This window comes from Acipenser ruthenus, chromosome 3, assembly GCF_902713425.1.
Source record: "Acipenser ruthenus chromosome 3, fAciRut3.2 maternal haplotype, whole genome shotgun sequence".
Classification (NCBI taxonomy): Eukaryota; Metazoa; Chordata; class Actinopteri; order Acipenseriformes; family Acipenseridae; genus Acipenser; species Acipenser ruthenus.
Window position 1 is genome coordinate 2,733,720 of NC_081191.1, and position 24,199 is coordinate 2,757,918.

General features: G+C 38.5%; 1 protein-coding gene across 11 annotated transcripts in view; it reads right to left on the minus strand.

Moving 5' to 3' along the window:
- The window catches only part of LOC117435256 (focal adhesion kinase 1), a 182,364-nt gene extending 163,942 nt beyond the window's left edge, over nt 1-18,422 (minus strand). For 4 of the 11 annotated variants that reach the window (XM_059010376.1, XM_059010362.1, XM_059010352.1 and 1 more), the window contains exon 1: nt 18,068-18,395. In XM_059010376.1, coding sequence (XP_058866359.1) covers nt 18,068-18,266 — 199 coding nt within the window. In that variant the 5' untranslated portion in view covers nt 18,267-18,395. Of the gene's footprint in view, nt 1-18,067 lie in introns of all 11 variants that reach the window. The other 7 variants (XM_059010381.1, XM_059010372.1, XM_059010409.1 and 4 more) reach the window with 4 other exon arrangements.
- Nucleotides 18,423-24,199: the final 5,777 nt, after the last annotated feature.

Below are 24,199 nucleotides of genomic sequence, written 5' to 3' on the forward strand. Positions count from 1 at the left end.
CCACAGCCGAATCAAAAAGTCGCACTTCTCGAGCATGTCCTGAAGGGTTTGTTTTCCTCTTCTCACCCCAGAAACAGCATGACTGTCCTTCCTTTGTGGTTTGTGGCAGGTCCCTGGTGGGAGATCTTTACGGTTATTAATTAAAAGAAACAAAGGAGGAAAGACAAGGTGACCCGATCAGTACATATTCATTATTACTGCAAATGTGCTGCAAAGATCACTCAAGATTCATGTAGAACAAAGTGTATTCTGCTCAGCGTTGGTGTACAGTTGATCAGCCTTGATTCAGCACAAACTTACTGTGTCAGAACAAAACAGTTTGAGCAAAATGCAACATTTATAAAAAGGCTTTTGTGTCAATCAACCTTTTGAAAAACAAATGAAACTACATATGTCTTCTCAAGAAAACACCCGGAATAGATCAGACTATACAAATGAGATTCATAACTTGTACACACAGTCATTTGCCACCAGTGTACTGCAACCCTAGGCGGGGATGATTAAATGCGGTGTCCAGAACATCAAACAAATGCTACAGTAGCAACCGCATCTTAAACTTAGTATATATAGGTGCTTCATGTAATCATATGCAGCTACCAGTAGCAGCTCCAGACTTTAGTAAGTGGGGAGGCTAAATAAATAAATAAATAAATAAAATAATAAAATACATTTATTTTTGTATTTTTATTATACGCAACAAAAAATGTTGCATGTTTCAAAAGGTACTTTGTAATTTAATAAGAAATGTAGTATAGTGTAAGCAGCACATAAGGCAAGCAACAGAATATAACAAAATCATTGTGGACTTACTTGATTGATGAATCGTGAGTCATTTGTAGAAAGAATATTTTTACAGCCTTTAAATCACTATAGCCCACAGAAATGGCAATTTTGTTTTGGTCCTCCCTGTTGAAGAAGGTCCAATTTATGCTTTGGATGACCTTGTTATTTTTTTATTTTATTTATTTTTTTCCTCAATTGAAAGTGAGGAAAAAGGCATATGATTTAAAAAAATGCCATTAAAAAAAATCTACAGCGTACTGTATGGAAATCGAAACTTAAGTGAGTAGCCATTTACGTGGTTGAGTGGCAGAGGCTAGCTGCAAGCTTGCATCGTGTAGCCAGTACAAATACAGTATAACCTGACAGACAGAGGGCGATTGCAGGTTGAAGACACACAGAATCCCATCCATTTTGAGACTACATTAGCCAATAGCAATACAGTAGACCTTGGAAAGCATGATGTAGGTAAGCTTTTTTTTTTACTTTTACAAAATTACACGTAGGCTTAGCCTCTGTAGCCTCTTATGACGAGCTGCCACTGGCACCTACATATACTAACGTTAAGATACAGTAAAAAACATTAATTATATTAAAATGTTAATGAAAACTTGTTTCAGTTGGTTTTATAGAATTCACAACTTCAAAACACTCAGAATTCCATTCTACGTATTAACTTTTTCTAAAACGGCAATGCCCCAGCAGGCCTATAGAAAAATACTGTAATGCCCGACTAAATGGGTTCTGACAGGTCGACAGCGAGAATAACCAGACAGAAATAAATACATAAATACATAAATAAAGAAATAACACACTGTGTGCAATACCACTTTGCCCCCCCTTCAAGTTTTTTGTGTTTTGTGTCGAGTAAATATTAATAAACATTTTTAACAAAATGTACCCCATACCTAATCACACTCGTATTTGTCATATTTTGTAAAAAGGAAATTCTGCCACATCTCTCTCATCCATGGCAAGACTCGTAGCAGCCTGCAAATTTTTTTTTTTTTTTAAGAAAAGAAATTCATAAACAAACATGCACTTAAAAATAGGGTACTTTAGATGTGGGAGGTGTAGTTTAATTGTCACTATTATTCCATTCCATTCAGATACGGTATTTTACTGGGTTAAGAAAATAATCTAATTAACAAAATGATGAACAGTATTAGAAACAATCATGCTATATATATATATATATATACAGTGCCTTGCGAAAGTATTCGGCCCCCTTGAACTTTGCAACCTTTTGCCACATTTCAGGCTTCAAACATAAAGATATGAAACTGTAATTTTTTGTGAAGAATCAACAACAAGTGGGACACAATCATGAAGTGGAACGAAATTTATTGGATATTTCAAACTTTTTTAACAAATAAAAAACTGAAAAATTGGGCGTGCAAAATTATTCAGCCCCTTTACTTTCAGTGCAGCAAACTCTCTCCAGAAGTTCAGTGAGGATCTCTGAATGATCCAATGTTGACCTAAATGACTAATGATGATAAATAGAATCCACCTGTGTGTAATCAAGTCTCCGTATAAATGCACCTGCACTGTGATAGTCTCAGAGGTCCGTTTAAAGCGCAGAGAGCATCATGAAGAACAAGGAACACACCAGGCAGGTCTGTTGTGGAGAAGTTTAAAGCCGGATTTGGATACAAAAAGATTTCCCAAGCTTTAAACATCCCAAGGAGCACTGTGCAAGCGATAATATTGAAATGGAAGGAGTATCAGACCACTGCAAATCTACCAAGACCTGGCCGTCCCTCTAAACTTTCAGCTCATACAAGGAGAAGACGGATCAGAGATGCAGCCAAGAGGCCCGTGATCACTCTGGATGAACTGCAGAGATCTACAGCTGAGGTGGGAGACTCTGTCCATAGGACAACAATCAGTCGTATACTGCACAAATCTGGCCTTTATGGAAGAGTGGCAAGAAGAAAGCCATTTCTTAAAGATATCCATAAAAAGTGTCGTTTACAGTTTGCCACAAGCCACCTGGGAGACACACCAAACATGTGGAAGAAGGTGCTCTGGTCAGATGAAACCAAAATCGAACTTTTTGGCAACAATGCAAAACGTTATGTTTGGCGTAAAAGCAACACAGCTCATCACCCTGAACACACCATCCCCACTGTCAAACATGGTGGTGGCAGCATCATGGTTTGGGCCTGCTTTTCTTCAGCAGGGACAGGGAAGATGGTTAAAATTGATGGGAAGATGGATGGAGCCAAATACAGGACCATTCTGGAAGAAAACCTGATGGAGTCTGCAAAAGACCTGAGACTGGGACGGAGATTTGTCTTCCAACAAGACAATGATCCAAAACATAAAGCAAAATCTACAATGGAATGGTTCACAAATAAACATATCCAGGTGTTAGAATGGCCAAGTCAAAGTCCAGACCTGAATCCAATCGAGAATCTGTGGAAAGAACTGAAAACTGCTGTTCACAAATGCTCTCCATCCAACCTCACTGAGCTCGAGCTGTTTTGCAAGGAGGAATGGGCAAAAATTTCAGTCTCTCGATGTGCAAAACTGATAGCGACATACCCCAAGCGACTTACAGCTGTAATCGCAGCAAAAGGTGGCGCTGCAAAGTATTAACTTAAGGGGGCTGAATAATTTTGCACGCCCAATTTTTCAGTTTTTTATTTGTTAAAAAAGTTTGAAATATCCAATAAATTTCGTTCCACTTCATGATTGTGTCCCACTTGTTGATTCTTCACAAAAAATTACAGTTTCATATCTTTATGTTTGAAGCCTGAAATGTGGCAAAAGGTCACAAAGTTCAAGGGGGCCGAATACTTTCGCAAGGCACTGTATATATATATATTATCTATCTATCTATAGGTATCTATATATAGATATATATAGATATAGATATATATATATATATATATATAGATATATATATATAGATATATATATATATATATATATATATATATATATATATATATATATATATATAGATATAGATATATACCCAATTAAAGGGATAATTAGGGTCAGCTGTTTGAGTACTTTGGTTAACAACCAGGCCTGATTTGGGCCAGCCCTCCCCAATATAAATCTGACTAACTTTGGCCCTTACCATCAGAGTGAAGTTGTCAGCACACAGGTTCTAGAGGCACATCATGCCACGAACAAAAGAAATTCCTGAAGACCTCCGGAAAAAAGTTGTTGATGTCTATCAGTCTGGAAAGGGTTACAAAGCCATTTCTAAGGCTCTGGGGCTCACCGAACCACAGTCAGAGCCATATTGTCCAAATGGAGAAAGTTTGGGACAGTAGTGAATCTTCCCAGGAGTGGTGCTCCTGCCAAAATCTCTCCAAGAGCAAGGCGTAAAATCGTCCAGGAAGTCACAAAGAACCCTAGAACAACATCCAGGGATCTGCAGGCCTCTCTCGCCTCGGCTAAGGTCAGTGTTCATGACTCCACCAACAGAAAGACACTGGGCAGAAATGGGATTCATGGCAGAGTAGCAAGGCGGAAACCATTGCTCACTAAGAAGGACATGAATGCTCGTCTCAAGTTTGCCAAAAAGCACCTGGATGATCCTAAAGAGTTCTGGAACAATGTTCTGTGGACAGATGAGTCAAAAGTGGAACTTTTTGGCCGACATGGGCCCCGTTATGTCTGGCGAAAACCAAACACTGCATTCCACAGTAAGAACCTCATACCAACGGTCAAGCATGGTGGTGGTAGTGTCATGGTTTGGGGATGCTTTGCTGCATCAGGACCTGGACGCCTTGCCATCATTGAAGGAACCATGAATTCTGCCCTGTATCAGAGAATTCTACAGGAGAATGTCAGGCCATCCGTCCGTGAGCTGAAGCTGAAGCGCAGCTGGGTCATGCAGCAAGACAATGATCCGAAACACACAAGCAAGTCTACATCAGAATGGTTGAAGAACAAGAAATTTAAAGTTTTGGAATGGCCTAGTCAAAGTCCAGACCTAAACCCCATTGAGATGTTGTGGCAGGACCTGAAACAAGCAGTTCATGCTCGAAAACCCACAAATGTCACTGAGTTGAAGCAGTTCTGCATGGAGGAGTGGGCCAAAATTCCTCCACGGTGCTGTGAGAGACTAATCAATAACTACAGAAAGCGATTGGTTGCAGTTATTGCTGCTAAAGGTGGCATAACCAGTTATTGAGTCTAAGAGGGCGATTACTTTTTCACACGGGGGCATTGGGTGTTGCATAACTTTCTTTAATAAATAAATGAAATACGTATAAAATGTTTGTGTTATTTGTTCACTCAGGGTCCATTTTATCTAATATTAGGTTTTGGTTGAAGAAAATCAGACGGGGCAAATACTTTTTCACTGCACTGTGTGTGTATATATATATATATATATATATATATATATATATATATATACAGTGCCTTGTATTCAGACCCCTGACCAGTTCCCTCATATTACTGAATTACAAATGGTACATTGAAATTTTATTTTAAAACACTGAAACTCAAAATCAATTATTGTAAGGTGACATTGGTTTTATGTTGGGAAATATTTTTAAGAAAAATAAAAAACTGAAATATCTTGCTTGCATAAGTATTCAACCCCCACACATTAATATTTGGTAGAGCCACCTTTCGCTGCAATAACAGCTTTAAGTCTTTTGGGGTAAGTATGTACCAGCTTTGCACACAGTGTCAGAGTGATTTTGGCCCATTCTTCTTGGCAGATTTGCTCCAGGTTGTTCAGTTTGGTTGGACGACGCTTGTGGACCGCAATTTTCAAATAGTGCCACTGATTCTCAATGGGATTGAGATCAGGACTTTGACTGGGCCACTGTAGGACATTCACCTATTTGTTCTTGAGCCACTCCAATGTTGCTTTGGCCTTGTGCTTGGGATCATTGTCCTGCTGAAAGGTGAATTTCCTCCCAAGCTTCAGTTTTTTAGCTGACTGAAGCAGGTTCTCTTGCAGTATTTCCCTGTATTTTGCTCCATCCATTCTTCCTTCAATTTTAACAAGATGCCCAGTCCCTGCTGATGAGAAGCATCCCCACAGCATGATGCTGCCACTACCATACTTCACTGTAGGGATGGTGTGTCTTGAGGCATGGGCAGTGTTAGGTTTGCGCCACACATAGCGCTTTGAGTTTTGACCAAAAAGCTCTATCTTGGTCTCATCTGACCACAAAACCTTTTCCCACATCGCAGCTGGGTCACTCTCATGCTTTCTGGCAAACTCCAGACGTGCTTTCAGATGGTACTTTTTGAGTAATGGCTTCTTTCTTGCCACCCTCCCATACAGGCCAGTGTTATGCAGAGCTCTTGATATGGTTGACTGGTGCACCATTACTCCACTCCCAGCCACTGAACTCTGTAGCTCCTTCAAAGTGATTGTTGGCCTCTCTGTTGCTTCTCTCACAAGTCTCCTTCTTGTTTGAGCGCTGAGTTTTGAGGGACGGCCTTTTCTTGGCAGTGCCTGGGTGGTGTGATGCAGCTTCCACTTCCTGATTATTGATCCAACTGTGCTCACTGGGATATCCAAACACTTGGATATTATTTTGTACCCTTTCCCTAATCAATGCATTTGTATTACTTTATCTCAAACTTCTGTAGAATGCTCTTTGGTCTTCATTTACCTTCAGATTCATAGCCTGACCAATGATCCTTCAACAGTGGGGTTTTTATCCAGAAAATGTGACAGCAACTTTAATGGTTCACAGGTGGAGGCCAATGGTAAGGTAATTGTGTCCTCGTTAGGGCAATTTCTTTCATCGGTGTAAACTGGGAGCTTCCACAGCACAGGGGTTGAATACTTATGCAAGCAAGATATTTCAGTTTTTTATTTCTTAAAAATATTTCCCCAACATAAAACCAATGTCACCTTACAATAATTGATTTTGAGTTTCAGTGTTTTAAAATAAAATATCAAACAGAACGAAATTTCAATGTACCATTTGTAATTCAGTAATATGAGAGAATTGGTCAGGGGTCTAAATACATTTGTAAGGCACTGTATATATATATATATATATATAATCTCTTAATACTAAAATTTCTATATTAAGAGACCTGCATAGCCCAAACGCGACATATTAACGAAACAATAGCTTGTGAATTCAGCTTTGTATTAATGGATTAGATTTCCATTAGCTGCAACAACTAATTTGGTTTTAACATAAATCCATGATTATATGCATCTAACCAAAGGATGAGTTTTTTAATAGCATAGCTTAGGATTTTTTTAATAGCAAAGCTTAACTTTCACAGTAAAATGAAGAGGTTTACAATGTATTGTTACTTGTTAAGTCTACCAATTGCCCATATAACCTTTTGACTTGCTGAACAAATACTTAATTGATAACTGTGTAAAATGTGCTGCGAGATGTTTGCTACCACTTCCCCACACGACACGAACCTTCTCTCATATATGTGGATGAGTGCGAGTGGGTTATGCGAGTAGTACAGACCCAATGAGAAACTTTCGTCATCTATGGTTGCTAATTAAACTTGTCTACTGGCGCCAGAATTTAATGTTGCTGGTGCGATACAAGGTACCCTACCGCTAGAATCTAGCACCATAGAGCCCAGTTTGCACCCCTGAGCATTTTGGGCGCACACATTAACAAACACATTAAATCTCACGGCAGTCCAGTTGAGCGCAGGGCCTCTTAAAGGGTGGGGGCCCCAGGCTGCTGCCTCGCTCGCCTTGCCTTGCCTTAAGGCTGGCCCTGACTGTAGGTCATACTCACGGTCTCCACTGAAAATGTGGTTGGGAAAGTGGTTGGGTTAATAAAGTAGAAGGCTTACAAACAAAAATACTCAATATTCTAAGCCCAGAACTAATCCCTGCACAACCCTACAGATGGGCTATAATACAATGTCTGTTGGCTTCTCAGAGCCTTCCTGCTGCAATTTCACACTCTACTTAGCTTTAGCCAGCCCAGACACACCTTGAAATTGTATAATCTGCAGAGCTGAGCAAACTAGACTGGACATTTGTTAGAAAGCTTCCAATAGAATAAGGTACATGAAGCAGCTGCTCAAAAGAACTGGAGGAGGAGAAGAAAAGTGAAGGAAACAGTAACTTGTTCACGTTATTTCTTCAGGAAAAGATACTTGGCTACTGTATTGACACCAGCCAGATAGATCAGGTAGATTTAACAGGCTGTTATATTTGTACACAAAAAAATTATACTAGATCATCTGTAACTGAGAAAAATCATATAATTCAGCTGTGAACCAAATATGAAGCCTTGTAGCCTATGTATTTAAGTGTGAGGTCTCTATACAACAGAAAGTCAAACAGTAACCTCACTATTACTATAATAGTAAGTCAGAGGTCAGTCAAAGCATTAGGACTACATCATCCAGAAGTCAAAAAGTCACGTCAGGCTCCCGAGTGGCGCATCCAGTAAAAGCAATCGCGTAGAGTGCAGGATGCTCCCTATAGTCTGGACGTCGCCAGTTCGAGTCCAGGCTATTCCTTTGCCGACCAGGGATGGAAGCTCCCAGGGGGCAGCGCACAATTGGCCGAGCGCCGCCCGGGAGGAGGGAGGGTTAAGTCGGCCAGGGTGTCCTCGGCTCACCGCGCACCACCAAACCTTGTGGTCTGGCTGGGCACCTGCGGGCTTGCCTGCAAGGTGCCCAGGGCTGCGATGTCCTCCGACGCTGTAGCTCTGAGGTGGCTGCATGGTGGGTCTGCAGTGTGTTAAAAAGCGGCTAACGGCACACACTTCGGAGGACAGCGTGTGTTCGTCTTTGCACCTCCCAAGTCAGCACAGGAGTGGTAGCGGTGAGCTGAACTAAACAAAATAATTGGTCACTACTAAATTGGGGAGAAAATAACAAAAAACAAAGTGGCGACTACTAAATTAAAAAAGAAAAAAAAAGTCACATGTCCCCAATATGGCAGCAAACTGGTCGCAGGTTAAAGTGAAGGGTACGGTTTGATTTAATAAAAAAGGGAAAATATGGAGTCAGCATCTCAACAGGGTTGTGTGACATTAACAGTTTGTGGCAGCAGCGGTGGATCCCCTCACAGGGATGCTTCAATTAGCAACTTTCTATAAGCTGCAGTGAACCCCAAGTTAGGACTGTGTTTCATGTACTGGTCCCCAGAGCTCCTATATAAATACATAAACACTTTGTAAATCAAAACAATGTGTCCTGGTTTAATAACCATGCACTGTAGGTACTGTTTCAGCAAAGGTAAGGTTAAAGTACAAAAATGGATTTGAAGTACATTAAAACCAATGTAGCCTAACCCAGGCTTTCCCAATCCTGGTCCTGGGGACCCCTGTGTCTGCTGCTTTTCATTCCAACTGAGTTCTCAATTACTTAATTGAACCCTTAATTGAACTATTCCTTAGATTAATTAAACATTTTTAATTGTTTTCAGCTTTTAAACAGTTGGAGATTTCAAGTTAACTATAGCATTTTATAAGTAACTTGAAATCGGCAACTTTTTAGGAGCCGAGAATAATTAAAAAGGTCTCATTAAGCACAATATTAGTAAAATTAAGTGTTTAATTAAGTAATTGAGAACTTAGTTGGAATGAAAACCAGAAGACACCGTGGATCCCCAGGACCAGGATTGGGAAACACTTCTGTAGGTCATGTTATAAATAAACGTGCTCATACTGTAAGTCAATCCATGCATATTTATCAGTCTGTACAGCAGGTGGATTAGAACTAGGAATTTTAAATGAAGACCACTTCCCGGAACATAGGCCTATAAACAGTATGTATATCATGGGTGTCAAACTCAGTTCCTGGAGGGCCGCAGTGTCTTCTGGCTTTCGTTCCACCTGAGCTCTCATTTACTTAATTGGTCTAATTATTTGATTAACTGGACACATTCAACACTTCTCTTCTGGCCTCAAAATGGTTCACAGGTAGTGTACCTTGAATCAAGTGCATTTTTAAAACCATCAACTGTAAAAGACCTTGAAAAATATTAAATATGTCAAATTCAACAAATAATTACATCAATTATGTTAATTGAGAGCTTAAGTTGGAATGAAAACCAGAACACCCTGCGGCCCTCGAGGACTGGAGTTTGACACCCATGATGTATATGTATCCATTTTCTTCTACTGAATTGAACTTAGCACACAGTGACACCTGGTGGCTCAATGGGGGTAAATTCAGTTTATTAAAACACATTTTTTTATTTCACAGTGTGCCATAAAGTTAGTCCCCAAGTCTTATTTGCAGCAACAAGAAGTCAACTTTGCATTGGCTTTATTACTGTTTTAGTACTGTAATCCGTGATTACGCACAGCACAATTCCATTATACAGTACTGCAGTATAGTAGGGCAAGATATATATGTATGCATGTGTACTGTATATACAGTATATTATTGGTGGACTATAAAACACTGAAACAGACAATGTACATGTATTCACCAAGCTAGTGTAATAAGATGAAAGGAAGGAAGGTCTACTGCAGCCAGACTAGAAACACATCCTGTTAATCATGGAGACTGCAGAAAACAAAAATGCTTTCCTGCCCAAAGCACTGTATAACTTTGAAGACAAGAATGCTAAACACAGAAATCATCAAGGTACAGTAATACCAGAGCAGAGGAGGAAATGTGGACTGACTTCAACACCTAATTAAAAAAGGAACCAGATGACTGTTTTAATGAGTATATACCCCCAGGACGTCCACCAGCAGGGACCCAAGCCATTTATTATCAGCTGCATCCTGGTGTGTCCACTTACCTCTGCTGCAGTCATACTTGTTCAGGCATTCCTGCACCAGATCCCCTACAGTACAGCACAGCACAAGACATGCACAGAACTCACTTTATAATAACATACTGTAGGTGAGGATGACCCGATAGTCTTCATAAAAATCAAACATTACACATCTGCTTCTTGTTCAAAATATTGATAACAATATATAAAATAATCAATTTAATAACTATATTTTATTTTAGTTTTAAATTAATTCTAGCCTCCATCTGACTGTTCTGAAATGAATGGAGCTGCTTCAGATGCGAGTCAAGTAACGTTTCCTGGGATAGCCAATGGTGTGATTCCAGCGCCAGCGGACCAACGGGTTACTCAACCTCATTTACATAAGTAATGTTAGAAAGCTTGAAAATGAGAATGTTACACTAGATCATCCCCTACCCTTTGAGATCAAAGGTCACCTCCATATACAAGATACTTTCCTAATGATTGTCTTACCTGTATAGCGTTCCTAGGCAGGATACCAACCTAGTTTAACATGTGGAACTCTGTGGTTCTTCAACCCCGCAAGAATAAAGTAATTTTCCAAAGCTCTGCAAAATGGGTTTTATAACATGGCATGCTTCTGGAGGGAAAAGAGAGTCCACTCTGTCATTACTTTTTTCCTGACATGGATTTCCAGCGTGTAAAGTAAAAGTAGTGCTGGCGTGTGACAGGAGCACTTCATATATCAGCCCCTCAGTTTATTTATGGGCAACCCATTGAAACTAATATTAGAATGACCAAGCGTTTAAGAGCTTGTATTCTCAATACAGGCCATCATATACAGTATCTCATATGTTACTGGTACCTGAATGCTGGACTGCAAGCCTGGTTCAGTCATACTACATAAAGCAATTCAATCTGAATCCTGACTATAGACTACATTAAAGTACAGGTTTGAAACAAGTCATTTATTTCTCTTAAATCATTGTTTGTTGTATTGTATTAATGCATGCAGGACATTGGTAGGGTAAGAAATACCTACACCATGTATTACTGTTGTATTAATACTGTGTTCCCTTACTTACTACAATGGCATTTTGTACGTTTCAGTAGCAATAATGCTTTGTTTTAGATCCACAGAGCAATTGGGACACAATTGTACTTCTCAATATTATGTTGCTGGTTCTATCTGAATGTACTGTACATCTCTATTAATGGAGCACTAAACCTGAAATAGCACATTTTTGCATATTTACCTGAACAAAACTTCAATGAGCATTGTTTCTTTGGTGCTTTTACTATTGTAGTGATCCAGGAATGAATTATCAATGAAATACCTTGGGAATCTTCTATTTGATAGTTTTGGCACACTCCCCTGTAATGCAATATTTATATCCAATTTAAATCTACAGTATGTTACTTAGGCTTGGCACCTCCACAGGTATCAGTAAAGCTTCAAATCTAGAATCAGCTTTCGTTCTCATTTTACTGTACTGGATGAGTAGTTGTCCACATTAGATAATTATTAAAAGCATCCTTCAAACTGGTTACTGTAGGAATTAATGATTTGCAGTATCGTGCCTGCACTCATTCAGAAGTCTCAACAAACTAGTTACATGCAAACTGATAGCAGATACACACTACAATTTAGTAAAGTTTAGCAAGCATGTACAGTATGCTACATGTTGTCAACCTCCCTCCCCTAAAACTTTAATTAAGGAAAGCAATGCCTAAGGTGACACTAGTCATACAGTACATTTAGTGTGTGCCAATATATTCTTGAGAATGACATTCTGAAAAACAATTGTGACTGCTCAAGAAATGTCATAATACCATTTCTAATCTCCGCTCTTTAACCGTTTCCCTGCCAAGCTGCTTCCACACTACATTTAACTGCAGAAGCTGGAGTACTAGCGAACGTGGGCATCATCTGTCTGTAGCCTCGGGACACTTTAAAAGTAAATGCCATGAATAAGGAAATCTACATATGTATTATGGCACACTTCATTAATTGTAAAATGATAAACAACTTGTTAGAAAACTAAGCATTAAATAGACTACATCCTACATGCTTAGAGTGACATTACTATGGCTAAAGCCTAACTGGATTCCAAAAATGATACCTTTACAAATATGTACAGTACCGGTGCTGTATGCATGTACAGGTGCCTATGTTATGCATTCTGTATGAATACAGTAGTGAAGTGGTCCTCCCTAAAATTGTGTGGGGTTGCTCTGCAGCCCAACAAATTGGCTACCATGGGCCAGATGTGGTCATAGGCACATGACGAGGAACACTGCTGTGGTGTACGGAATGAGGTTCTGATTGAATCACTGGCACATGACGAGGAACACTGCTGTGACAGAATGAGGTTCAGAATGAATCATAGGCACATGACGAGGAACACTGCTGTGGTGTACGGAATGAGGTTCTGATTAAATTACTGTAGAAAATTTGATCATTTACTACACAGTTTAATACTGAAGTATTCTGTCATCTCCACTAAGTACACTGACGAAAATATGTAATAAACATATGATTTAATTTTAATGTAATACATCTGTATGGCCAAGCTTTCCAGGGCTTACGGAGGTGGATTCAGTCCCAGAGCTGTGAACAGTAGAACATTCTAGTATTACTGATTTCTTCACGATATTTTACGCCATGTGTTAGTTGCTAAACTTATTTTTAACAAGGGATACATAATGCACTATCAAAGTGGCCCTGTGCCCTCTCCTTCTTTCCTCTTTTGAAAAAGTAGCCTGGGGTTTAATGTTATTTATTTCTTTGCACAGAGCTCTGCTTTTCCACGGTACATAAATACAGCTAATAAATATCCTTCACTGGTGACTAGGCTGTTAGTGTTTAGGACTTGTAAACTGTTTCCATTACACACTGTGTGGACCCTACCTTGCCAGTATGTGCATTAGGCCTGCATCAGTTTGCCTGGCTCTCAGTAAGGGTGAGACAGCTGCTAAAACACTTACTGTAAGGGGACGCCCTTAGAGCTGCTCTTGGGTGATGGGTGCTGGAAAAGACTGTCCATGTTGTCTGTTGTTTTTACACTTTTATATTTGGGCAATTCCATGATAAAGTTACCATGGCCATGAAAAAAAAAAAGTTGCAAATCATTTGGAGCACGGCACATATTATTTTAGGATGCCATAATAAACGTAAAAAGCCGAGAAAACGATTCAATGGCCGAGTGAGATCGATAGGAGCCGAGAGAATCCGAGAGAAGCCGGGGAAAAAAAAAAAAATAGGGGCATATCTCATGAATACAGAGCCCCGGCATCACATAGATAACACGGACATAAACAAACAAGATAGCTGCTTCCGCATCCAGCGCTCAAAGAATATCAGACATTTGCAGAGCTTTCTTTAGATGTTATAGTAATAAAATAATGACTTGGATCGCATTATTGAGGAGTTTGGTGATAAACGAGTGATCAGGAGATGATTTATCGGTATGCACTACTATCAAGAGGTATGTGAAAAAAACAGCGAACGAGGTGTGGGGCGGGGCTGGAGATGCAGTACTGAGTGTCCTGTTGATATGCAGTGCCTTTTAAACCTGTTTTACTGTGAAAAAAATACTTTTAAACAGCGCGTCTAAAATAAACTGCGCGTGTGAAAATAAATTGGACCTGACGTGCCTGAGACGCGCTGAATAAATGGACCGCAAAGGGTTAAAAAAACTGTACATGGGGGCTCCTGAGTGGCGCATCCATTAAAGGCTCTCCGCATGGTGCATGATGCGCCCTATAACCTGGACGTCGCCGATTCGAGTCCAGGCTATTTCACAGCCGTCCATGGACGGGAGCTCCCAGGGGGTGGCACACAATTGGCCGAGTGGCATCCGGAGGAGGGGGGTTTAGGTTGGCCAGGGTGTCCTCAGCTCACCGCGGACCAGCGACCCCTGTAGTCTGAGCGGGCGCCTGCGGGCTTGCCTGTAAGCTGCCCGAGAACTGCGTTGTCCTCCGACGCTGTAGCTCTTGGGTGGCTGCATGGTGAGTCCGCAGAGTGAAAAAAAAGCGGTGGGCTGACGGCACACGCTTCGGAGGACAGCGTGTGTTCATCCTCGCCCCTCCAGAGTCAGCGCAGGGGTGGTAGCGGTGAGCTGAGCCTAAAAATAATTGGGCATATCAAATTGGGAGAAAATAATAAAAATAATTGGCAATGACTTAAAAAAACTCCAATGCTCTGACTTAGGGGTGGCCAAAGTTGGCTTCCACTCCTAGTTTTGGTTCCAACCCTGTTCAAAATTGTTTAATTGAACCAATTAAACCTCCATCCAGACCTGAAGTAGTTAATTATATCATTTTACCTGTTAAACCTGAGGTGGAATGGCCCTCCAGGACTGTGATTGGACACCCCTGCTTTAAAACATACTATACTTATCTATTAAGAAAGGTCCACACATTCATCATAGTTCATACAGTTTTAGAAAAAAGTAGTCTATATACTGTATAATAGTCTCATATCTTAAAGTACATTTATTCTGCATGCACAGTAATTGTACCTACAATAAAAAAATGGATGTCATGCAATGCAGTATACTGTGCTGTCGCTTTATCAGTGTTCTGCTGAAGCCAACTTCCACCACAAATACCTCTGCCAATGTTTAAGGAGTTTTGTGTCTCAAATATAGGCTACTACAGTACATGCTTTCCATTGAGAAGAACAGTTTAAGGAGCTGGTCCCATTTTACTGCATTTCACACCACTGAATTCACAGATTTGTTGAATGCAATTCCCAATGTATACAGTACATTAGTAATGTTTTGTATACTCAACAGTTCAAGGCTGCAATGAATCTGGTTTAATTTTACACCGTAAAAAGATGGATTATTTAAAAACAAATTATTCTTTGTTTAACATCACAATATTCTATATATTGATCTTAGATAGTTTTATATAAATGCACAACTACCCCAACCATTAAGACTTGTGTACTAACAGTATATTAACATTTGATTATAAAAGTAGATTCATGTTCAAGCAGCTGAAGCTACCATAGAAACCAGCTGTTCACCGTATAAGAATATTGGATTAAAAGAGTAGGAAGCTTCTGTGATCCGTAAAACACTTTGTTCATTAAGCAAAGCACCACAAACGCAGCATCCTTTACAGTGCTAATTATCAATAATTATCTGAACAAGGACAATTAGGGGTATAGCCCGTGGCTACATGGACACAAAATTATACCATTATCTTCAGGATCCAGTGAGGAAATACAGCTGTTTTTTGTCAGTATGAAATTCAACACTGTTAGAACATGTAATTTCCTTTTCTGGCTTTCTGATGTAGCCTACTCTTTACCCATACTGTACTGGAAAAGGGCTTGAATTAGCACTAAAACTACTCTGAATTATCTTGCATTAGCCTTTTCACTGATAATACAAATTATCAAATTGACTGGCAAGTTACTGCTGTACCTGGCTGCCTGCTCAGCTTGGCACATTTCCTGTTTTTTTAATCACGGTTTGAACTGCAGGGTTGGTACACATAAACATCCACAGAATTGTTATGTCTGATTCATCTATATACTGTAGGCAGTGTTTGCAAAGATTCCAATATATGGGTTTAAGCTTTTGGAACTGAAATTGGCATTCACTTTTAAGGCTGGCCTCACACTCCAAACAGTACATGTAAAACACAGCAGTTACTGCAGGAGAAAAACAAAAAAAGGACAAACTATAAATTATGACAAGGATAAGCTGTAGTAGGCTACATGTTCACTCCTGAAAAAAAAATGGCATGTAGTTAGCTTTTTTTTTTCTTAAGCATTACAGAAAAGTATTTACAGAAAAGGGGGACACTGCAGCTTTAAGACAAAGACAGACAAGGATATGAAGCCATTGCTATTGTAAGGAAAAAGGCGTCTTCCCCCTCAAATCCAGAGGGATGTAAAACGAGGTAGAACATCCTGCCCCTGTAATCAGCGCAGTGTAATTGTGCACCAGTCTGCACAGTTTAATGCATGCTTCCTGCTGCATTATTTGAATAAATGGATCTCTCTTCTGCAAAGCTAATGACACAATTGTTGCACACTGACCCAAAGTGGATAGTACTATATCACTGTAAAGGTTGCCTACAAAACTTGGATCGCAAGAGACTTTTTTGTGGATCTAGGGGCAAATCTGAACAAGCCATAACACATAAGCAAGCAAAAAGGGGAAACATTTAGTGTACTTGACGAAGACGTTTCTTTAATTTTAGTTAATTTAAAAATGTTCAATGTTAATGCTAATGGATGATTTTTATTGGACAAAAAAAAAAATCACAAAATTACACCAGCTTCCAGGACTTCCTGGTCTGATAAGTTTTTCAATTTTATGAAGTATTTTTAAGTTTTTGGGGTTTTTTTGACACTGCTACCTTAATGCACTGGACACCACTGACAGAGCCAGATAGTGGTTTAAAAAAAAAAAAAAAGTTTACTTCATTGTATTCTTATTCACCTTATTGCTGATGGATCACTGAGCTCATTGAGATTCACTACAATGGATCTCAATACCTGGGGTATTGGCAATCACTGCTCTAAACTGAAACCCTTCATCATCCTGTCCATTTAAAACATCTACTAAAACTGTGAATGGTTGGGCTGCTCCCTTATAATTAGGCAAGAGCTTTTGAATTTACAGTAGCATGTCACTGGTATTTTAAATGGGTGTAGTGGCCAGCTGTAGCCCTTTCTGGTTTTGAATTTACCAGATTTGTACCGGATTTATGCAAGTAATAATTTAATAATTGCCCAAGCAAGTGGAAGTTGTGGTGTTTGTAGTACATGCAATGTGGAGGCAACTGCGTCTGAAAATAACCCAGCCTTTTGTACTATAATTTCCTATTCTATGCACAACAAATACTTTAGCAAAGGGGAGGATGTGCAAGAAAGAAATGCAATTAATTAATTAATCTCATATATATGTTATGTTGATATAAAAATAAAAATAATAATAATAATAATAATAATAATAATAATAATAATAATAATAATAATAATAATAATGTGTAACCTTTCAATGATTGTCTAATATAAACATAATGCATTAATTTGATCGATTCTGGGGCAGATAACCGAATCCCAGTTTGTCATATTTGCTACTACACAGTGTCAGTCAGTCAGTATACATTTACTGTGTGTACACAGTACTGCAGTCAATTTCAAAGCACGCTGGGTTAGAAAAGAATGATGGTTCCAAAGCATTCCTGCGTAAAAGCTAGAGCAATTTGGTTAATTTTCTGCCTAAAAAAATCACAAATCTCTACACAGTGTGTACAACAGTTGTAGGTACTCGACTTAGTTTTCAAGAAAGGCGAAGGAAAGGGTCACAAGTCAGTAGTGCTAGGCAGATATTTTGTTTCAGATAATGTTACAAAAACACATTTGCATTAGAAAAATGAATACAATCATTTTCTAAATTGTAACGCTCAGTTCCTTTGTTTTTTTTTTTCATAAGTCGATTTTTCAGAATGGAAACATAAAAACCAGTGTCAGCAGCCTCCACCGAGAGCTAAAAAGACTATAACACATACAGACATACACACATTTCCATACTAGTTACAAAATGTTTTTTTAGGAAATAAACCCTTCAATATAAAAAATAAAAACAAAACAACAAAACTCACCTTTCTCGGCCCCGGCGACAGTCTGAGGTTTTGTCTTTCGGTTCCCGGTGCTCTTTGTTGTTATAAGGTGTTTTAATCCCGTTAAATTTGCGGTTATTTGGTTATGAGTGATCTTCCCCCTACCTGCCTCTAGTACAGTCTCACTCCTTCTCCGGCTGCACTCTCTGACACAACAGCACTGCATCCTGGGGGACAGCATTCCAACATGGCTGACGCGTAGCAACCGGGAGCTACACCCTACAGCAAAAACCAGGAGGAGACTGGACTATACAACAGCCTCCCCAAACACACACACACACACACACACACACGCTTGCGTTACTTACTACTGTACAGTCAATGTCAGTGAATTATTGCTTGGTCGACCACATATGGCCATGCTGCTGCTTCTTGCGTAGTCCCAATCTAGTACTTATTTATTTAATTATCCGGGAAGGGAGTCGTCATATCTTTAATTATTGCAAAATGCATATAGTGCTATATGATGGCTTTTGAATTTAAAAATAAATAAAGTACAAATGTCATTAGAGTGGATGTGATTTTTTTTATGCCAAGATTAAAACAATAGGCCTACGTTTTTCTGTGTTGGCAGATTTTGAAAACTCGGCCACAATCTGTCCTCAATTGTAAATGGAATGTAAATATATTTGAATGGAATACAGAAATCTCACTCATTGTGATGTAGTCCATTTGAACTTGGCTCTGAAATAACTACTATTACATCTACCATTAAATGCCACTTTTTCTTGTTTTCCAGGCATTCTCAAAATTTATTTCAGGCATTTTAATTAGATTTTGTTGGTTCTCCAACTTCTTAAGGTCAGAAAGAAAGTCTGAGCAGTGCCCATTATTAAATGTGCAAGATGTCTGGCTTGGCTGCTATCCCCACCTTTGCTTTGTTTGTTATCCTATCAACTGAATGACTTCTCAACACATGCCATTATCAAACATAGTGCAGCTGCTGGGTGAGCTGCGTTTGGAAGTTTATTCTCTGGGTAACCCTGCACATAAGGTGCACACATTTAAAGCAATACCGTACAATTTATCTTAAAGTCTATACAACCATGCATATGAAGTTCCAAAAAAAAAAAAAAGAACCATCTTAACCAGTTATTACAAGAATGAGGGAAACTGTTTATTGGTACAGAATTTTCTTTTATTTTTTACATACATACATACATAAAATATGCCTAATAGAATTTTAGTGAACAAGTCCAGTCAACTAATGAAAGTGTATACATTTTCTGTACCTGGGGAAAAAGTATATTTAAAAAATCATTAAAGGAATAATATTTTTACATTGTAAGCCAAGACACTTGTCATAACGTGCAGTAACTTCATAGATAACTTTTTTTTTTTTTTTTTATTTCTTAGCAGACGCCCTTATCCAGGGCGACTTACAATTGTTATCACATTATATTTACATACAATTACCCATTTATACAGTTGGGTTTTTACTGGAGCAATCTAGGTAAAGTACCTTGCTCAAAGGTACAGCAGCAGTGTCCCCACCTGGGATTGAACCAATGACCCTCTGGTCAAGAGTCCAGAGCCCTAACCACTACTGGACCACAAATAATACACTTTTTTTAATTGGTGACTGAAATTATGGGGGGCAGACAAGTTAGGGACAGTAAAACAACTGTGGGGAACTACAGCATTTAAGATTGTACATTAAATATCTAAAAATGCTTTTAATATAATAGTAAAGAAATCCAGCTAAAATGAAAGAATGATTTTGATGCCCTTCCTCAGCAAAGTAAAAGATTAACTGTGGGCTGGAAGCAGTGTGAGAAGCTGGCATGCAAATCCCAGGATTTTGAAAATAAGTTATAAAGAATGGATTAGTAGAGACATTGCATCTGACTGATCTGAAAGAACTAGTGAAGAGAACGCTGCAAGCAAACAACACTGTAGTTACTGGATTAAAAATCAGCAAGTCAAAATACAAGAAACCTGCATGCATCACCTCATCAATATAGCACTTGGTAAAGGTATAGAGCTGGAACACTTAATAGGAGTTCTAAATAATGTCCAGACAAACTACAATATTTTTCATTCGCAATTCAAATAAATATGCAGCCCAATATACTACAAAATAAATAACAAACCCCTGCTGGATAATTTGGGGCACCAAAAAGGCCTAAAGGAAAAGCTTAATTATGCTAATATTATTTAACTGGTTCCGGACATTAGATTATATTTTTTTGATTATAAACTTAATATTTGTTATAATATATCTTTGTAAGAAATGCTAACTCCCATTCTCCACTATTAAGTGATCTTCCCCCAGGCTGTGTTCATTCACAGAACTGAGTTAATAAAAGCTGTCAAAGTCGTGGATGAGGATCTTTGCAGAAGTATACTAATTTGCCTGCTGACATTTGTTTTTCTATTATAGAAATACAAATTTATTCCATTTTTCTCAGCATATGACATTGTTTTGTTTTGTTTTTCTTCCCCCAACAATTTAATTTAGCTTTTTGACAAATTGCTTTTAGTCTGGAGCTTAAACATTATTGCTTCTTTAATGATTGAGCTGATGAATTGTATTGTAACGCTTGAAATGTTTTTGCTTACGATTGTAAGTCGCCCTGGATAAGGGCGTCTGCTAAGAAATAAATAATAATAATAATAATAATGAATTCATTAAATCAAAATCACATCTTGCATTATCAAAGTTATGATGAAAAGCCCCACCGCTGCCCAATCACCACTTAGACCCAACATATACATGCGATTCCTGCCTCTAATTCTGATAACAGAGTTGTCATGCAGTTGGACCGTGATGTTCTGTGAGGCTGACGTGTCTCTCATAGTGATGGCAAAACCAGCATGGACTTTTTCCTCATCGTGCTACAGCGAACCCCGCTGGCCAGGTGCCGAGTGAGCTCAAAGGTGGACACCTGCAGGGCTGGTCTTTGTCCTCCAGAGGCCGGTAGCTCACTGACATCTGGTCTCAAGTTCCTGGGTGTAAAAGAGGAAGCTGGCTCGGTCATGGGATCGGAGGACGCCCTCTGAACCTTCGGATCTCCTGAGCTGTCTGGGGAATTGCTACAATAAGGGGAACAAATTATTGTACATTCCAAATTGGGAAGAAAATCAGGGGTAAAATAATTGGGCAAACTAAATTTTAAAAAATTATAAAAAAATGTAAATGTATTGCAGAACCTATACATATATCAATGTGCCCTCCTAAAATGTTCACCTAATATCTCAACTGAATAAGGCACAAGATGAATAGTTTACAGGTTCCAAAAACATATCACACAAACCACAGGGATCTATACATGACCAGCACAGTTAAATATATTTTGTGAAGGAATGAATGAAGATGTACTTTTGTGGCACATGTACACACAACAAGCCATGTTTCAGAAAGAGTGGTGCCCTATTCTTCTGGGTCTCAAGTAGAATACATTCTTTTAATTGCTAAACACACAGCTGTCAGTAACCACATTTTTAATTGTCCCATCAACTGACAGTGTTACAAAAATAACTCTGCTAAAAGAAAACTTGGAATACTTTGAATATCACATTTTATGAATGTGTCATGTGGCAGAGTGGTTGCAGTACTGACGTCACGGACCAGGAAGAAGCAATACAAAACAAAGACAAAGGTAGGTAGGGGAAACGAGACGCGTTTGCGCTCGGGTTTTAATAATAAATCAAATAATAAACAAAACACTCTATAACAAACAAAAGGGCTCGATGGCCAAAAATACATAAACAAACAAATACCGAGTGGTACAGCGGTAGCAGTTGCTTCAGATGTATGATCTCGTTCCAAACCGTCCTCCCGTCTCTAACTCCAAGGAAATATCCACCTCTATTAGCCTGGAGCTGGTTCTTTTAAGCTGTGGCTGGAGCCTTAATTAATTATCAATAAAACAATGACCTTATTGAGGCTCCAGCCACATTCACACAGGTTTTTAAATTAATAAACAAAACAAACAATAAAAACACGACTTTCCCACCGTCAAATACAAATATAATAATAATAATAATACAAAATGTACAAATAATAATACAGGGACGAGGTGTACCCCATCACAGTCATTAAAAAACAAAAACTTACCCACTTATTCTTTATATACAGATGGAAACATATATTCCTTTTTTTACTGTTTTCAAAGTAACTTGCCTCACAGATTGTTAACAATTATCCAAAATGAAATGTAAAATTCCATTCCAATATATATACAGACGTGCTCAAATTTGTTGGTACCCCTCCACAAAAAACGAAGAATGCACAATTTTCTCTGAAATAACTTGAAACTGACAAAAGTAATTGGCATCCACCATTGTTTACTCCATATTTAATAGAAATCAGACTTTGCTTTTGATTTTTTATTCAACATAATATTGTAAATAAGAAAACAAATGAAAATGGCATGGACAAAAATGATGGTTGGAGATGGTCTTGTAGCCTTTACCTTTACCATGCTTGTCTATTATTTTCTTTCTGATCTCCTTAGACAACTCTCTCCTTTGCTTTCTTTGGTCCATGTTCAGTGTGGTGCACACAATGATACCAAACAGCACAGTGACTACTTTTCTCCATTTAAATAGGTTGAAAGACTGATTACAAGATTGGAGACATGTGTGATACTAATTAAAGAAACTAATTAGTTTGAAATATCACTATAATCCAATTATTTATTATCTTTTCTAAGGGGTACCAACAAATGTGTCCAGGCAATTTTAGAATATCTTTGTAGAATAAGCAATAATCCATCTCTTTTCACAGCTTCTTTGCTTTATTCTATGACATACCAAAGGCATGCAAGTATACATGATAAAATAGCTTTTAATTTCATCACTTTTCAGGAGGAATGAAGCATTATTTCAATGAGCTGTAAGGGTACCAACAAATTTGAGCACGTCTGTATATATATAATAAATAAATTAATCCACTTACCCGTCACACGCGATTTCCAACTCCGTCACCCGTTTTCTGATACAAGCCCATCTCTTCAATGTTACAATTTATTTGATTATCCACCACAGCCTGAGTTTATTTTTACACAGTTTCACCTGACGAAGCATCAACAAAACAAACGAGACCAGCTACTGTAATGTAAAACAATAAATCATTAAACAGTTTAGATGCTGTGATGTATTTTATTATTATTTTTTTATCTGTGATCTTTAGTTGCTTTTGTGCATTTTCATTTGCAAGTGAACTGTGCCATTCGGGCCTTATCGAGCACTATATTCTGCAATTTTAAATACTGACTGGATACTAATTCTGGAAACTGTTGTTTTTTAATCTTTTTCTAAATTGCATTACCTTTTATGTTTTATGCAGTTCTGTGCATGGGTAACACTTTGATTTCATTTTGCTGTTGGTTCGTTAATGGGGAATTTGACATACTGCTACAATACATACCGGATTTAAAAGTATGTACTGTGTTACAGTCCACGTGTCCACAGTCGTCTCTTTTGGCAAATGATATTTTCAGAATCATATATTGTTCTGAATTAAAATACTTTTTCTGTTGAAAATATAGTACTGTACCAACAAAACCAACCACAGTACATCTAAATGGAAGCCTACTTATTTAAAAACACAGTCATTTCATCTATGTATATGATATTGTATTTTTTGTGTTCCCTGAAAAACGGACAAGGGTTGGAACGGGGCAAAATGAAATAATCAGATATGTGTCACACTCGTTTAACCGTCACATGAACATTTTATAGGGTTGGATATGTGAATGCTGACTGTAGTTCTCAAAAATCAAACATTCCTCCCATTGCTGCGCTTATGTTTTTACACAGCTGATTTCACCCTTTTTTGCACCATTTTCATCTGTTAATCTTGTTATGACAAGGCTGACAAGCAGCAGCAGCAGTATGGATTCATCTTACCAAGACACTCCAGACAATTGATTGAGTGCTTAAGGCGCTTGTGTTGTTATTAGGAAAGGTGTATGTAACAATCAGAGCTAGGTTATTTTATTAAATCCAGCGCTATTCCCCTGCCTGCACATACATACGATGTGATAAGATTCTCCTCCCTCAGAGCTCTTTGAATCTCTGTCCCCCTCCTCTCAAGCAGTTCTGTAAACTCTGCCTCTCCAGGGGGGCACGGTTAAGAATCCCTTTTATATAACGCAGCTATCAAAT